Below are 17,993 nucleotides of genomic sequence, written 5' to 3' on the forward strand. Positions count from 1 at the left end.
ATAATTGGCAAATACCGACTCCTGGGTTCACATTAACAGCTTGAATTTTGTTGTGGTCTGTTGGAAATGCTGAACAGTGATGGTATGTTCTGCGGCTACTGTTATTTCAGGGTAGATGAACTAGAAAAGCGGTTACAGGAAGACATACAAGGAGGGAAAACTGATTCTTCAGATGGAGATGATGAGGATAATGCCAGTGGAGATGAAGGTCTCTCAGAAGAGCACAGGTACTTCCGACTCCAAATCCAATTAAATCTACTTCTTCACTTTTGTAGCCCTTTTTTCTAATCTCTCCTTTAATCGGTTGTTAGTATGTTTAAAGTGAACCGTTCTTATTGACTTTTGGGATTGGGTGGATTTTCTTGGACACCATATTAACAATTCAGTTTTCAGATAAGGCTGATGTGTTCATCTGAAAATAATTGTCTCAACCAGCAAACAGCCTCTCAGTGTTTAAATTCATAAAAGCAATTTTCAATTTTACAGGGCATTTATAAAGAGATTTTCAGTAATAGCTCATGCCATACCTGACTACCACCCTGGAGAAGATATATTTGATTTATCAGCCTCTGGGAAAATCTTCAGTCAACATAACCTTGACTTGAAGAATTATAATTTCATCCCTCAAAATCCTATAGAAAATCTCCTTCTTAGGTAAGAATATCCTTTTCACACTGTTGTGTTTACTCGTGCAATTTTCTTTAGTGTGAGAAGTTTTTAAGATTAAATAGTACCTTTGCATGCAAACGAGCTCCGTCTTACAAAGTAGGCAAGACTGACACTCTTTCCCTGGAATTCTCCTTTCCAGGTTAGCTTTACAGAACAGTGAACTGTTAGTTGAAACTTCTTTCTTCCTCTGAAGTTCTTGAAAAGAACATCTTACATGAGACATAAAAAAAAAAAAAATAGATGTTCTGGCCTCTTCCATATTTCTACTGTGTTGGACTGTCATTGATAGTCTGACCAGTTTGTGGAAGATAAATGCAGAAGTGAAATGTTATAATGAACAAAAGCTTGACTATCCTAAGACAGAAAGAGGACCTTTGTAGCGAACTGATTTATGACCTGCCAATGTTGCACTGTGTCTGCTGAAAGACTTTTACATGTTCCTGTCCTGAATGAGCCTGGGACTTAGGGCTCCACTTAATGAGGATTGCAGAAAGTCACGATTTCTGACATCTGTTAGATTCAGTCAGTGAGCTAGAGTGTGTCTCTGCGTGTATACACAACTGTTCTGTAACTCATAGGGATTTGTATTCTATATTTATGAGGCTGTCAGGCTGTAAATAGCTGGACAAATTCTTGCTGAATACCACAAGTATGAATCTGGAAAAATTCTGGTTATTTCAGTTGGCATTTTATTCCAAACTTTCAGCGGTGAAACTGACAGAATTAATCTAATCTTAAAAGATTTTGTATACATCTGTATGTGCTGTTGTGGGTGTGAAGAGGAGGAGGGTGGCTTCTCGTCGTCTCTTGAGGAAGTGGTGTTTGTGATATGCTCCTTTGGCTTCAGGCCTCTTTACTACTGTGTTTTGAAGATCTCAAGGATATAAGCTTCAAAAGTATCTTGTAAATCAGTGACTGGAGGAATGAGAATTAAATGAATCATCCCTTGCAGAAGGCAATTACGATTTAATTGCTTATACATTCTGCCCAATTGGCACAGCTGGCACATACTGGCTGTCCAGTTGGCATACGGATGTCTTCCTAGCCACTTGCTCGATCAGACATGTAGAGGGTAGATGGAGAAGTCAGGACGCAGATCTCTTAACAGAGCTACTGGTTTTAGTAGATACTGAGAATACTAAAGAAGGGTATGTGGGAAACCGGATTAATTCAGCTGCTTATGACATACCTGACTTTCTAAAGAAGGCTAAAGCTAAAATAATTCAGTAATAAAAATGACATATTTTCCGTTCATCCAACAGCTGCTTTTTGCACCACACAAATTTGCACAGTGAGATTAGACCGTTTGATCTTAATTGCTTTAGTTTACCTCCAGACTCTTTATTTAAAAGATTATTTTAGAAATTTAAACCAAAGTTTTTTCTTTTTTCTTCTAAAAGTGTTGGTAAAGGTCATTGGACAGTAAAAAAATCTTATTCACTGGTCTCATTCAGCGTAGCCACCCCTCTGTGTAGACAGGCATGATTCATAGTACAATAGTGTAAATCAGTGTTTGTTTGAAACTATTATTCTCTAATAATACAAATGTTTCCAAATTACGTAGTATGGCATTCTGAAAAAAAGGTAGTTGTTCTAAATCACAAATATGGTTTAATTACTATAGCATTTCATGTAGGTAAGAGGATAATAACACCTGTTTTGGGTGTTCAGATCTTTTGTTTGCTGTTGATGATGATCATCTGAGGGGTGGGGAAGTTCTTAGGCTTTTGTGAAAGTGCTAATTAAACCACTAATTGATTTTTCTCCTCTTTCCCCACTCCCGTCTTTGTCTTACAGTTCTGGTGTAACACAGCAGCTTTCTTTAGCTACTAATGGTTTTCTAAGTTCTGCTTACAGTTGTATCTTGTGTCCCATTCCAATTCTAAAGTGGCTTTTCCAGGTAAGACTGTACTATTTATGCAGTTGTACTCTGTCCAGGTATAATATTCTTCTTGGAATCCAGTTGTAGCAGGAATAATCAGAATAAGTTTGTGAATCTGTTGCATTAGGTTGACAACTTTTAAATCAAAAAAATGTTTCTTTCTGGGTTCTGATTTGTTCTCCAGTCTGAAAACACTAGGGATAGCTTTTCTCCATGCTTTCTGAGTGTCTGCAAAGCTGCACATCCCTGTCCCTCTTCATACATGTTACTTAATTTGAAAAGAACACAGCACATGCTAGGTGAGAAGAGATTTCAGGATATAATAGTGTGGGCCAAATCAGAAGCAAATGTTAATCTTACTTCCTTCCACCCTAAAAACCAAAAAAAGTACATGCTTCAGTATGCAAAACTACTATTTCTACATATATCATCTTCTACAATCATCAGAGATACCTGCCTTATCAGGTAATTTTCTTTTGGTAAAGGTCAGGCTGCGTTATGGCTCAGGAAAAAGCCTGGAGCCGTTCTCAAAGGAAATGTGGTGTTTGTCTGCTTTCTAGATGTCCATGTCTAAATCTCCAGGAATGTACATTGTTCTGTTACTCACAAAAATGCCACTCTCCAGTCTCCATTCTGTTATTATTTACCACATTCTAACAATGCCTGAACCAAAAAGGGAAGCTAAACTCCTTGTGAAATTGCAGCCTACTGAAAGGGGAACATTTTGTTTCTCCATATTCTTCCTTCCAGCCAGTAAAAAATTGCCTTCCACTCCTTGTATGAGCTCTGGTGTTCCTCTGATAAAGAGGAAGTGTGAACCAATTCAGCTCACTTACAGAGCAGGAAACTGTCCAGCACTTAGAGGAGAAAAAGAAGAGTTTCTTGCTGGCCTAGTGAAGTGCTCCAGGAAACCTGAACTGTACTTCATAGTCATGCTTTTGCAGTTAAGAGTTCTATGACAAAGAATTCATTATGTCAGTTTAGTGTTGCATATATTCCACTTGCCCATGACTGGAAAAGGTCAGTTAAACAGTTAGCTCTGGTGTCCCTGCTCCTGATCAAGGAGTTCACTTTGATCACAGATGCAAATGGGTTCCAAAGGGATACATGATACTTTCCATTCTCTTAACCCTCAGTACCTTCTTATGAAGCAACACATTCAACATGGGTTACAGCATTCTGATACTGCAAATACTGAATTTTAAAGTATTCATAGCATCTGTGCACTGCTTGAAATAAATCTATATTCACAATATTCTGTTCTCCTTGGTGCATCTTGCTTTAGAGGCCTTGGTTTTGTTGGGTTTTTTTTCTGTTACTGTTTCTTATTTTATTTTTCTTTACCAAAGAGTTGGTTTAATTTTCAATTAAAAGAAAATTGATGCCATCATGCAACTTCGTGTTTGACATATAGCTTCTTTTCTCTCCACAGATGATGTCTGTTCATCCTGACTACTGTGTTTCCACCCAGATTTTAGACAGACTGATGGAGATAACACTAAAAAACGGTGAGTATTTGAAGGATGGAAAACTGACCACCTGAATGAAGGCATTTCCCTTCTGTTAAGTACAGAAGGGTGTTGGGGAGGAAGTAAAAGGCCCTGGCTCCGTTCTGTGATTCTGGCAAGAATTTAGGTTCTTCTGTTACTTATGTAATGCACAAATGCTAGGAGTTGGTCTTTGCTGAGTGCGTGCAAGCTGCACCACAGGATGTGGTCCTGGCATGTATTTGCAAAGCAGTGCATCCGGTGCAAATCCTTTTAAATTGACTTCTGTTATTTCACAAATATAATTGACCTGAAGAGGAGCCCAGTCTGCTCAAAAGTTTACTCTCCATTCCATCTTTGCTTTAGAAGATGCAGACATTAATTTCGCAGCTTAAGGACTACAAGATGATTTTGACGTAGTCATACCCAGTATGTAGCACTACATAGTTTACTTTCCGGATAAAGGGCAAAAGTGGAAACAATCATACACCTGCACGTAAACACTTTCAAGAATCTGCTTCAGTCCGCGCTGCTGCTTGTCTTGTGTGTTTTGCCTTCCTTATCTGTGCTCTCAAACACTTCTCCAGTACAAGTTCCTTTGTATGTTCTCCATGTCTTCATTTTATTCAGATTCATCAAAAGTCACTAATTCGTTTAAGCCGGCCAGTTAACATCGTTAAAGTAATGCAATTCTCTTGAAGCACTTGCTCAGGTCTGTCCAAATTGTGCCATGTATTTTGAATCTTGTTTGAAATAGGACTGTAAGCTGATATGAGGAGGAATGTAACCTCCTTTATTTTGTGCTTTGCTGGCTTTAAAGTGGATTCTGAATGAACAATTCAAGCTGATCAATGAGCATTCAGAGAATTAAGTCTGGGAGAGATCCCAGCAGATCTCTGACCTCAGAGCAGGATCAAATAGGCTGTAGTTGCTCCTGGAAAGTTGTCTAACCACTTTAAAATGGCAAACTGTGAAGTCTTTATTCTGAGACATTCTGTTCCAGTGCCTAACTAAGGATGCATCCCTTTTGTTGTTGCTTTTTTTACTGAATTTAACATTGAGATCTGAACCTCCAGTGTCTTGACTGTTGTGTTCCATTATATTTGTCTTTTTTTTTCCTCATAAACTTAGCTCTAAGACATGAAATTGACCCAGTTCAGAATTTTAGTGACTTCTGTCATTGTTTGGAAAACACTCATCTAGTTTGATGTTACCTTGCTAGTTCAGTGTCCTATGGATAATCTCTGTAGACTTTGCAGACTTTCAGATGCAAGTAATCATACAAATCAGCCCTTTTGCAATAAACATTGGTTCTTATTTCTATCAAATAAGCGTTTAGCACTTCTGTTCTATAAGCCTTGCCTGCTTTCAAATCTTACTTAGCTCCACTTCCAGTCTCGCTATGATAACACCCTCTTACCTGTACCTACACAGAACAGTAACTGAAGTATTCTCTTAAAAGTAAATCTTGCCTCCTTGCTTATTCTGCCGCTTGATGAGAGCAAGCTGTGAGAGAAAATGGGTGGAACTCTAAAGTAATTCACCTGTTCCATAGGCAAGATGTTTCTCTAGCATAAAATACTGTGATAGACTAATTTTTTTCCCCTCATGGTTCTGAAAATAAGAATATTGTTCAATGCACCGACTTTTCTGAGATGAGAGCTGGTAGAATTAATGCAGACTGCTGAGCTTATTTGTTTCCCTTAAAAGGAGCTAATGCTAAGAACTAAATTTAAAACTAATCCATTTCATGTCTTTTACTTGTAGCTTCCATCAGTGATGAACAGTCTAAACCATGGATTCCTTCACTAGCTGATGTGTCAGCTGTTTTTGTCAATATGGGTGTTGCGTTTAGATCTCTCTTTCCGTTGCAGCATCTTCAGCCCAACTTTAACGAGCGTGATATTTTGTAAGTGTTTTCCTTTTGATATTTATTGCTTAGATCCTGTGGAAGCAAGTCTTGTGCTTAGAATGTAGAATCAGAAGGTTCTCCTTTATTTCCCTTCCCTTCCATCAAGCCATACTCGTTAAATTTTCAACTCAGGTCTTAATAAAAGTAAATAAGCCAGAACTTTTAAAAATGCCTACCAGGTAAGGATTCAGGAAACCAGAGCATTGTCCTTTGTCCTGCACCTTCCTAATGGAGGTTTGCAAGAATTGTTGCCTAAAGAGCTGGGCAGAATTGTAAGAAATTGGTTACAAGTTAAGATAGATGTGTGTGCCCTGTAACTGAGGATTGTTTTGATTTGAAGACATTTTGAAACATACAGGGTGGTTTTTTCTCCAGTTTGATGTAAATAAGCCTTTGTGGACTTTTAAATTGTTGATTTATTGCTCAGATTAGTGTCTCTTTTATTAGAAGTCAGATACAAGAAACAGTGAGTCAGCAACAGCCAAGAGGAGACCTAACATCTGCTAGTCCAACCTTCTCCAGTCTACCAGAAAACAATTTAATTAATGTGATTAAGGTGAGAAAACTCCACTTAGTGTGGGAGGGGAGATGATGATGGTGTTTTTTGTTGCCTTTTTTTTTTTTTTTCAGCAAAAACCTTGGTGTCTTAATCTAGTCCAGGGCATGTTTTTTGAGTAGGTTGCTATCCAGAGGTTTCAGCTTCACATTCAGCAGAGATTATTGCAGGCTTTTTGCAAGCTTTGCAAAAAAGGAGTTTCCTTTCTCCCTGACTTTCATTGGCTTCACTCACAACTGCACAATTCTGCTGCCTCCCTCTTTCAGCTGTGACACTTTATTGAATGTCTCTGCTCCCTTGTAGAAGAAACTATCACTTTCTGTGTTGCAGTGGGAATGGGAAGGGGAGTTGATGTTGGGTGGTATGTGTTGTGCTGCTTCAGTGTGTTAGTGCAGCTGTGAGGTGCAGCTCAAGGTGAATGAGGTGGGGGCTCATGGAGGGCAGGTGGAGCTGTGACTGTGGAAGTGAGCTGTTAGAGCCATGCACTGTGTCCTGTGAGACCATAGGCTGGTTGAGTGCTGGTCACACTTCACAGGCTAGTTCTCTGTGATTTAAAGGTTTTATGGTGAAAATACTGACTTCATAACTGATTTCAGAGTTCCTCGTAGAAGTATTTGAATCCTCCTAACATAATTTCTTTAGAAATTTTTAACTATAAACTCACTTGGTTCAAGAGGAAGCATTCAGAGCATATCCACTAGAGACAAGATACACATCTCTTGATTAATTTATGTTCTCATTTACACATACATCCCATGTTGTAAGTAACCCATGTGTGATAATACTTGGGTGGGGAAAAATATCTTAATTTGTATTTTTGGTATTACTTGTGTATTTAGAAAGTCTGTCAGTCTTTCATTCAGTTAGATGAGGATTATCTCTGCAGTGGAGAAAGATCTTTCCTACTCCTGTCATGTCCAGGGAATATTGCTATTGTCCAGAAGATGAGCCTCCAGCAGGTATAAAAAAAAAAAATAGAGTGCAGTTACTGGGAGATGGGGAGGTGTTAATACACAAGCCCTGCAAGAACAATATATCATTTGAGGTACGTTTTAATGTGAGAGTGGAAAGCTTAAGTTCTCATCATACTTTAAAATAAACTGAACCAATTTCAAATTTTAATGCTTTTTATTTCTTTTAAAGTTTCTAGGTTTCTGTACAACAGTAATTCAAGGTGGATATACTGATCAAGAAATATTGCTGCTGCTTCTATTGCTATTTAAAATAAGCTTGGAGAAACAGTTAAAGCAAATTCCTTTGATAGATTTTCAGTGCCTTTTCATAAAGCTTCTGATAGATATAAAAGACTGGGACACAAAGGTAACGTCATAAATAATTTTCTTGCACTAGATTTACGAAACTGTCAAGAAACTTCTGTTTTGAAGTTTTTGGGTTTTGTTGACATATCAGAAAAATACTGCCTGAAAACATAACATGAACGAATTGGGAGATTTGTGTGAGGTTTAGGAGGTGGGTGGGTATACTGAGAGGGTTTTTGTCACATGACATTATGCTTGTCTGTCCTCTTCTGCAAGGGGACTGTTGTATTGAACTTAATCTTGTATTTACTAAAATAATATGTTTAAAATAGCTCTCTGAAAGAATGAAGAAATGATTGCACTAAGCCAATAAAACGTTGTGAAAAGCAGTCTGATCTCAACTACCCTACTGTAAAATAGTATTTAGCAGACCTGACTACAGGTGCAAGGCAGAATTATCTTTATGCACATCATTTCTTATTAGATAAGATCTTTTTAACATTTATGCTGCGCGTGTTTCTAGGGAGTAGATGTGTACTCCTTTGCAAATAAAACAACTGCCCACCATATCAGTTCTTCAGTATCAGGATTTTTGTCGGTTTGGTCCTTTTATAGATGCCTGAGCTCTGCCTGGCAATGAGTGAACTCACCAGTCATCACCATAATCTCCTGTGGCTGGTTCAGCTGGTGCCTAGCTGGATAATACGTGGACGGTAATGACACTGTAACATCAGGAATACGTAGTATCATTAACAGCTGATTTATTTGTATCATTAACAACTGCTTTGTTTGTATAGGCTCAAAGTCTGATAAATGCAATAGGTATTACATTGCGCTTAAAAAAAACCCCTTTGGTTTTCTCGTATGTTACAGATGTACGTGCAATTCTTATTGGGTATATATGGCTTCTTGATAATCTTGGCTGTGTAAAAGGGTTATTTTACATTTTGCGGCCCAGAAGGCCAACCGCGTCCTGGGCTGCATCAAGAGGAGCGTGGCCAGCAGGTCGAGGGAGGTGATTCTCCCCCTCTACTCTGCCCTCGTGAGACCTCACTTGGAGTATTGCGTCCAGTTCTGGAGTCCCCAACATAAGAAGGACGTGGACCAGTTGGAGAGGGTCCAGAGGAGGGCCACAAAGATGACAAGAGGGCTGGAGCACCTTTCCTATGAGGACAGGCTGAAAGAGTTGGGGCTGTTCAGCCTGGAGAAGAGGAGGCTCCGGGGTGACCTTATAGCGGTCTTCCAGTACCTCAAGGGGGCCTACAAGAAAGATGGGGAGAGGCTGTTCAGGAGGGCCTGTTGTGATAGGACAAGGGGTAATGGTTTTAAAATAGAGGGAGGTAGATTCAGGTTGGATATTAGGAAAAAATTTTTTACCATGAGAGTTGTAGAACACTGGAACAGGTTGCCCAGAGAGGTGGTGGATGCTCCATCCCTGGAGACGTTCAAGGCCCGGTTGGATGAGGCCCTGAGCAACCTGATCTAGTTGGAGATATCCCTGTTCCTTGCAGGGGGGTTGGACTAGATGGCCTTTGGAGGTCCCTTCCAGCCCTAACGATTCTATGATTCTATGATTTATGTGTAGTTTTCTGGGCTGTGGACTTCTTGATACCCTGTAGTAGAGAAAGACTTTACAACTTCAGATTCCGACATCCATCACCTACTCTAATTCTTGTCTGAATGACCAAAAATTAAGTTTTCTGTGGGTGATTCATGTCTGGTTTTAAGTGTTGAATCTGTTATGAGTTCTGTTATCTTTGAAATGAATAAATTATAATGTATCTGAGCAAGGAGAATGAATTGGGTCCTCAATTTCAGGCTTGGAGGCAAGCATCTAGTAGCATTTACTTGTGCAGCAGAAAAGCTGCAATGAGATAAAGGTACTTATATTTTACTAGTCTCTTTACTAGTTTAATAGCACCTGTATGCAAAAAATCCAATTTAATAGTTGAAGGCGAGTTTATGTCTGGGAAGCCATGCATAGCCTCATGTACTTTGTAGAAGCAGTGTGGATTTAAGAAATTCTCTGGGAAAGACTCTTTTTTTTATTGTTTTTCAGAGAAGTAAGAAGACGTCTTAGCCTAGTGATAATTTCAAAGCTGCTTAATAAAAAGCATATAGAAATACCCGATGACAGTGACAAGCAGGTACTGCATATGTGTGTTGCGTGGGTATCATTTGAAAGTTTAGAAAACATGTATATTATTGTTTGCGGTTTATATTTTAATGCTGTAAGCCTATTTTCAAGAGCCTTGTAAAACGACCAATTAGTAATTTTTAGTTTAGGTTAGTGTTAGAGGTGTATTTGCACATGTGTGTAACCTGCATGTTCTGCAGCTTGTAAGTGCGGTATTGTTTATCTGCCTAAACATTCATTTTGGACATTATAAAGAAGTCTACACTTCTTTCAGTCTTCCTTTTGTTTCCATAGGATTGATCTGTTACTGGGACAGTGTACATACGCTTTAGTTTGTGAATAATCAAAAATTACCCAAAGCATGAAAACTTCCATTTTAATTAAAAATCTCTTTTATATTCTTGTCTTAGTGTACAAATAATATTGTAATGGCATTCAGTTTCCGATTTCCTGTTGCCAGTAAACCAGTCCAATTTTTAATGTTTGTATCTATAGATGTCTCTTCTGCATCAGTTTCTGGTGTACATGAAGCCTTCTAATCTACTAAAGAAGATGAGGGAAGGACTGGAGCAGCAGAATGCCGATGGAGACCACCTTCATACAGAACTAGAACAGGAGGTGCATAGCTGATAGTGCTTTTTTGCATTTGTGTTTTTTTATGCTGCTTCTACAGTTTTGGAAAGGTTTCTTTTCATTTCTGTCAAATGAGAACAGTTCTGTACATGGAACTGTACGTACACGATTTTGTTGCTGTTCATCTATATATTTAAAATATTCCCGTTCAATTTTGATTATAGTCATGGAAGAAGGACAGAAGTAGTATGTGAGAAAGCTGTATTAGGTTGTTTTACAAACAGGGAAGTTGTCAGATTTTCTGCGTGGCTGTCATATGGATGTCTCGAGTCCTGTCTTTCGTAATCAAAGGACCGTCTTCCCTCCCTTCTGATGTAATCAGTGGAAAATGTTTGATGCTGAGCCAGACCTTCACCTGCAGGCTTCAGAAACAGATTTATGAATCTTTTATTAATCTTTTCTCATAAAAGAGTATTAAAAAGACGCAGTAGTTCCATCCATCCATCTAAAATTTGAATATTGGTTTGGTTATTTGAGTCTATCATGGAATCTCTTAGCAAATATTTTGATCTGGATGTAGACAATGAGAAAATAAAGCCAACTGCTGAATTTAATTTTCAGTGATTAAAACTACACAAAGTTTTGTGGGTTACTTAGGTAACTTAAAAGAGTGTCATACTGTTTTAAAATGTGTCTAATACACAAATGTACTGTTTCAAATTATTTAGGCAAATGTGTAAACATACTTGTCCATTGATCTGGCTGTTGGAGGAATCATTCCAGAAAGTAAAGATAGTGCTATATCTAGATGTGAAGAGTTATGACTGTGCTTTGACTGCTAAAGCTCTGTTGATTTCTCTCCAGGCATACTACCTAATCTACGTCCTCCTTCATCTAGTCAGTGAAGCTAGTTTCTTCGACGTTGTAAATTCTAATCAAAGGGTAAGTAACTTCAGAGGCTAGATCTTTAGACTGTAAAAGACTATTTATCGTGCACTTTTGGTCTATTTTGGTAAGAGCTATCATGTGATAGAAGATCACCAGTGGATAATAGAATAGCACTGGGGGAAACTTTTGTTTTGGGTCAAAGTAAATGCAGAAGAGCTTTCGGTGCACTTACTGCAGAAACCTCTTCTGCATTTCTGCAAATGGAACTACCTCAAAACATAAGGCTGTGGATCGTCAGACATTTATTTCGTTAATCTTTCTCAGAAAGTAGCTAGAGATGAACTCAACACAGAAATTCTAAGAAGTCTAGTGATCCTATGAACTTTTGAAGCAGGGCTAAAATTTTTCAGTCTAGAAGAAAACCACAATGAAAATATCCAGTAAAATATGTTCAAACACATCACAATTTTCTGTGCTGGAGTGCAGCCATGCAGCAAACAAGAGCTAGGACTGTATCTTTTCCTTTCTCTGTAGTGATAGTTCCCTTGTGCCACGTGATGTGAACATCTGTTAAGTAATACCTTCTGCTTAGCCCTTCAGTAATCCTATTCAGATTTCTGCGGCCATTTGCTGTGAGTTGCTTACTGCAAGGTGTTTGTGTATGCCTTCTGCCTTGTGGAATCTCTCTTGGCTGTTAAGAAATCTGCCCTGAACTGTTTGAGAGAGGCAAAGCAGTAATGTTAGGCTACGTTTCACCGCTTAAGTGTCTCAGTTTCCTACTCAACACAAAAAGATAATCAGAGTGTAATCTGAAAGAATCGTATTTGGTAAAGAAAATAATTATATTGTGATGATCGTTTGAGATTTGTTTTTTACAGCTGCCTTTGTGAAGATTTGTGGAGAATTTTTTTTTTTTAAATGTTTTTTTTAAAGTCTCTGTATTTCTTAGTGGAGAAAGAGTCTATTATTCACTGACCTGTTAGCCATCAAGTGGCAAGAGGGGTGTGGCTAAATATTGTGCAGGCTAGACTTTGTATAAAATCAGTATAACTGTTTCATTTCTGGTCCTCTTCCAGTTAGATGGGGTAAATTGTCATGGTCTTGAGACACCAGCAAATGTTCATAAGTAGAATTTCAGCCTGTCTCATCTGTTCTGCAGAGCCTCCTTGCAGCTCTTCAGTGAGAGATTGAAAACAGGAATTTTATGAAGAAGTTCACAGAATGTGAAAGATCTTGGGAGCCATTATCAAGAGATTTAGAATCTAATCAGAAATTTAGAGAGAAATAAAAGATCAGTGCGTAATGAATATATTTTACCTGCTCAGCCAGTTTCTACAAAAGAAAATGACCTGAGTCATCATTGCTGAAAAGTTTGTTTTTAGCTATTCTAACTTCAGAACTTTTTTTACTGATAAAAGATCTGAATGGCACTGTGCTTGCTGCTTGGGGGACAGAAAGGATTTACAAATTAGCTAGTAGGAACTTCAAAATTTGTGATGTACAGCTCTGCTATACTTTGAGACTACTTTTTAAAGCTCTTAGATTTGGTTTACTGGGTGCATACCAGCAACTGATAGAGGATCTTGTTTTCTTTCTTTTCCTCATTCCTTACTGTATATTTCTGAGAAAAATTCAAACTGGAGCATATAATTTTTAAATTGAAATAATATTTGAAGAAAGCATTTAGTTTTGACATGGAGGATTTAAATAGCTGTACACTTTTGTCTTTATTTAGCAACACTTAGTGAAGCTTTGTGGCACCTTAGATAAGCACATAAAATGTGATATCAGGGAAGATGCAAGGCTGTTTTATCGAACTAAGGTAAGACACGTAAGTTGCGGGTTTTTTGTTTGTTTTGAGGTGTTTTTTAGTGTTCTTGATGTGTATTGTTCTCTCATCCCAGCCCTGGAAATTCTAAGGGTTCCTCATGGGTTTGTTTTTTTTCTGGTTTCTCTGTCAGCATCATTATCTTTGCATGTACATAAATATATGGCCATTTTAAGGCACTGAAAATACTTTTTTTGCTAAAACCAAGACTCTTCACAACTGTAAAATGTGAGCTTGTCTTCCTTTTAGCCAAGCATCTCAACTTTTAGACCCTCAGAGTTGTTCCATTTCTTTTCCTGGCAGTCACTGGTAGTTGACTCTACTTTTAAGAGCAGAGGCTACATGCAGGGCAGGATACAGAGGACTGAAAAACTAGCGTATCTTGCATGTGTGCTTGTTTTACAGTTAAAAATGTCGTGAATTTAAGCCGACAGTGTATGTGATGTAACATTAAGCTTGGCTAATTGCCTTTCATTTGCTTTGTGATGTGGGGTTTATTAATGATAGTCCTAATAGCATGCTTTGCATGCTGTTCTGGAAAGCCAAATCACATCAGTGATGAAGTGACTGACCTCAACTTTGAAAAGCCTTGGCTACTTCAGCTTCTTCAGTACCTAAAGGGCACCTACAAGAAAGCTGGAGAGGGGCTTTTTACAGGGGCGTGTAGTGACAGCACAAGGGGCAATGACTTTAGACTGAAAGAGGGGAGATTTAGATTAGATATAAGGAAGAAATTTTTTACAATGAGTGTGGTAAAGCACTGGAACAGGTTGCCCAGAGAAGTTGTGCATGTCCCATCCCTGAAAGTGTTCAAGGCCAGGTTGGATGAGGCTTTGAGCAACCTGATCTAGTGGCAGGTGTCCCTGCCCATGGCAGGGGGGTTGGAACTAGATGGTCTTTAAGGTCCCTTCCAACCCAAACCATTCTATGATTCCATAAATCAAACATGAGCAGTTGTGTTGAGGTCCCTTCCAATCCCTAACATTCTGTGATTCTGTGTGTGCCTCCTTGCCCCTCAAAATCTTTATTTTTTATTCAGCCAGATTAGTAGAGCATGGATGCTTTTAGCAAGTTAATGAATCTCGCCTTGGATTTTTGTCTCTCAGGTCACTTTTGTTCCTGTTGCCCTTTCACCAAGAGGGGAAAACTACTCTTTTTTCCCTGTCACTTTGCTTCATTTGTGTAATAGTACAATGAGTTTCAGCAGATGCCACTGTGCTGGGTTTTAACAGCACATGAAGCAAATCTCAGTTCTGAATGGCTTGGATTAAGCACCTGCTTGTGATTGGTTATGAAAAAAACACAGTTTTATGTATAAGGAATTAATTTCAGAAGCAGATACTGCTGCATTGTTGGCTTTTGCGACTGCAGTTGCAGGCTTCTTTTCTAGGCACCATCAGACTTACGTAACAAACTGAACTCACCCAAAGGATGAGGTGGGTGTTTGGAGGCCGGAGGCTTGCATGCTGATTCCAGACACTCAACATGGGGAGTCATGTGCCTGTAATGTGTTTATGTGGAGTACATGACTTTGAATTTGGAGACCTAAATTACAGGGATCTGGTTGGAGTTGAGGTGGTGATTCTTTGGGCCAGCTGGAAAATTATACCCTCCCAGTAGACATTGGCTGTTGGGTTGAACAGGGTTTGTGGGTTTGGGGAGAGGGAGGCAGTGGGGTACGATACTGGCTTTTTTAACATAAATGACTAAAGTAGTCAATCTGAATTTGCAGGTAAAAGATTTAGTTGCTAGGATATATGGAAAATGGCAAGACACGATACAAACCACTCGGCCTACTCAGGTACTGTAATGAAACATTTTTCTCTCTTTTCGTATTGCAGGGTGCATTAAGCTCGTTTTTTAACATTTGAAAATAGCATATTCTTTTAATGAGGTTTTGGAGTTTTTCCCTTCATAAATGACATGGCTGTGGAATATACTGAGAAGTATTAGAATAGATTTTAATAAAAATTCTTACTTTGCTGGCCTCAATAAAACCAAGATTTCATCTTTATCCTTAAGAAGTGCTGTTTTCGTAAATGGCTTGTGAAATACACTGACATGCTAGTGCTGAGTCAAGTCACAGGGTCTGTCTCTGATTATAGTTATGAGCAGATGCTTCGAAAAGGACATTGGGGCAGGAACGCAGTGATGCACTTCCTGCTGTGGTCTAGCAGTGTGTGACTTTGAGACTACTTGAGTCTGAGGCTCTATCCACATAACGTTCAACAGCTCTTGATATCTCCTCCCCCTTTAATGTGTTGAATTTCATGCAATGATTAGGAAAAGCCTTTCATGTTCTGTAAAAGTATGCAGTAGTAAATAATGTCATGAATAGTCTGTCATTAATGTTTGCCTTCGTGATACCTAGATGGCCTTGGTGGAATAGGTGGATGATTTCTACTGATTCTCAGAGTTCAGAGCTGCTTCTTCCAGTCTAGAGTTTTAAGGTTTCTTTTGTGCTGTGATCAGACCAGCTGTTTGAGTCCTGTCTTGGCATGTAAAGCTACCTGTCTTGGAAAAGCTTAGCTTTCCAGTAATTAAGTGTATTACTTACATAAAATTTGAATTATACATATATGCTCAGTATTGATTTCAGTTAAAAATTGTGTAATCAACCATTTGTCTGTAAAGACTATTAATCGCTCTGAGCAATGTGCCAAAAAGACAATTTGTGGTGTGTGTGACTTTTTTTTGTTACAAAGGAGGAAGGGAATTAGTAAAATGCAGCTGTAGAAGCTGTTTAGCGATTGTTGAAAGTTGATAATGTTGCTGCTCTTTCAGAGTTGTTTTTTCAGAGATATTTGGGGTGGATTCACATATGGGGAAACAGGCAGGTGTTTCAGAATAAAATTCTAAGGACTTGCAACACATCATGGTGATCTCAAGCTAAGAACTTGCCTAATCTACTCGTTACTTCTGTCATTGGTTTTCTGACTTATTTACTATTTTGTTTTTACTCTTTAGGGAAAACTGCATGACTTCTGGGAGCCAGGTTCATGAAATCTTGCCTAGTTCAGGGAAAATAACAAAAACTCTGAAACCGAGGAAGATATAGAATGAATGGAGCTTCACCTTAGTCGGAACAAAAGAAGTCAGTCATCTGAGTTAGAATTTGAGCTTGATTCAGGCAAATAAATTCTAGAAACACAAAGATCTAATTTGATTGACATTGCTTTTATTACAAATAAGCTACTCTGAAAAGTTGAAGTACTTTTGGGTACACTGAAAAATCCCCAGCTATTTCTGTAGCCCTGTCTGAATCAGCTAGAGACATTTTGTTATATTGAACGCTGAGGGAAGTTTTCTCGTTCCCATTGTTAATCACAAGACATATTTGAAAACCATATGTGTTAGTTTTCTTGCCAGCACACACCTACAAACATTGTTTTAGGGTGGCTGGGAAGGATTGCCCTGGGACATGGAACGTGAGTTCAGAAACAGTATTAGACCTCCACCGAAGTGAGCAGGTGAGGAAGTGGTTCAGAACTGGGCTGAAGAATAACAGGATTGCCTGCACATGTTAACCTGCAAAGCAGAATTGGTAGGACCCTCCAATTAAAAAAAACCCAAACCACAATACAGCAGTTACATGTGAACAAGTGACCGCCCTCATGTTAGCTTAGGAGTGGCTGTGCCCAAACAGGTTAAGTGGATGCTTGTTTGCTCAACGGTTGTGTTTTATCAAATAACAAAATGGAGCTTGTTATTACAGCGATGCATTCATTTTAACTTAACTTCCTCCTCTTCAGACATTAATTTATTTATGCGGTGAATGTGACTGCACAGGGAGTGTTTCTATAAGACCAAGTCAGAAATGAGATCTTATTACACCAGTAGTTTTGTTCTGCTGGTTTTTAAGAAGCGTATCTATGTTGCGCATGTGCGCAAAGCTCCAGCAGCTGTTTGTGAAGTAATCCAAGGAAGATGGGGTCTCCTTTTGTGCTCTCTGTGCAGATGCCATCTTTTAAATTTTACACTGTGGTTTGTCTGTAGGATGTGTGTATATATGAAGAGAAAGTTAAGGCATTGGGTAGAAGCACCACCTGGGATTCCCTTAACAAGTGGGATTTTTAGTAACATCAGTGTGTGCATTTTATAATACTGTTTCCTTTTAATTTTTGTAGATTATCCTGTCTTGTCTTGTATGATAAATTCTCTACAACTTTCCAAGATGAGAATGTAAAATAAGACTCAAAAAAACAAAACAAAACAAACTTAAAATTTAAGTATGTATATTACATATAAGGGAACTGCTATATAATGGGCACATGTCTTAGAGGGAAGGTATTTTATTTGCAAATTCATATTAAATGTTTTGTCTTTCATTTCAAGTGTTAGCGAGTTAGCCTAAGACTGCAGTGTCTCTGTGCCCTGCACAGGATAATCAATTTGTCTTTGTTCAAACAAAAGTTACGCTCATGGCATTGTTGGGGAAGGGGGGAGGGAGGGAGGCAGGGAGAAAATCCCTTTTTTAAAAATCTCAACATGTTATTTAAGAATTGGAAGAATCTACCTCAAAGGGTATCTTTGGCAATAGAACTGCTTTAGGCTAAAAAAAAATTCCATGGTGTTATATAGGTATGGCAATGCTGTTGTTTGCTCTGCCTGTCTTTAGTGGTGTATCAGCCTTCCCTCTGGTAGCAGTCGCTTACTCTGTTGAATATATTGTATGTAATTTTATTACTGTTTATATTTTTTCTCACTGATGATGTATAAAGTTTAAAAAAACTGCAGAATATGTTTACTGTCTGTAACGTGTATATATTTTCTTACTGTGTAAACTTGAAGTTGCTGTCCTG

General features: G+C 38.5%; 1 protein-coding gene across 3 annotated transcripts in view; it reads left to right on the forward strand.

Annotated features, from left to right (window-relative positions):
• SLF2 (SMC5/6 complex localization factor 2) overlaps positions 1-17,624 on the forward strand; it is a 31,525-nt gene extending 13,901 nt beyond the window's left edge. For all 3 annotated transcript variants that reach the window (XM_086616341.1, XM_086616340.1, XM_086616339.1), the window contains 14 exons: positions 111-227; positions 487-654; positions 2,467-2,569; positions 3,984-4,059; positions 5,806-5,947; positions 6,398-6,506; positions 7,650-7,826; positions 8,381-8,478; positions 9,825-9,912; positions 10,398-10,520; positions 11,340-11,417; positions 13,099-13,185; positions 14,924-14,992; positions 16,159-17,624. In XM_086616341.1, the coding sequence (XP_086472467.1) occupies positions 111-227; positions 487-654; positions 2,467-2,569; positions 3,984-4,059; positions 5,806-5,947; positions 6,398-6,506; positions 7,650-7,826; positions 8,381-8,478; positions 9,825-9,912; positions 10,398-10,520; positions 11,340-11,417; positions 13,099-13,185; positions 14,924-14,992; positions 16,159-16,194 (1,471 nt within the window). In that variant the 3' untranslated portion in view covers positions 16,195-17,624. The remainder of the gene's footprint in view (positions 1-110; positions 228-486; positions 655-2,466; positions 2,570-3,983; positions 4,060-5,805; positions 5,948-6,397; positions 6,507-7,649; positions 7,827-8,380; positions 8,479-9,824; positions 9,913-10,397; positions 10,521-11,339; positions 11,418-13,098; positions 13,186-14,923; positions 14,993-16,158) is intronic.
• The last annotated feature ends 369 nt before the right edge of the window (positions 17,625-17,993 follow it).

Source organism: Tauraco erythrolophus, chromosome 9 (assembly GCF_009769465.1).
Source record: "Tauraco erythrolophus isolate bTauEry1 chromosome 9, bTauEry1.pri, whole genome shotgun sequence".
NCBI lineage: Eukaryota > Metazoa > Chordata > Aves > Musophagiformes > Musophagidae > Tauraco > Tauraco erythrolophus.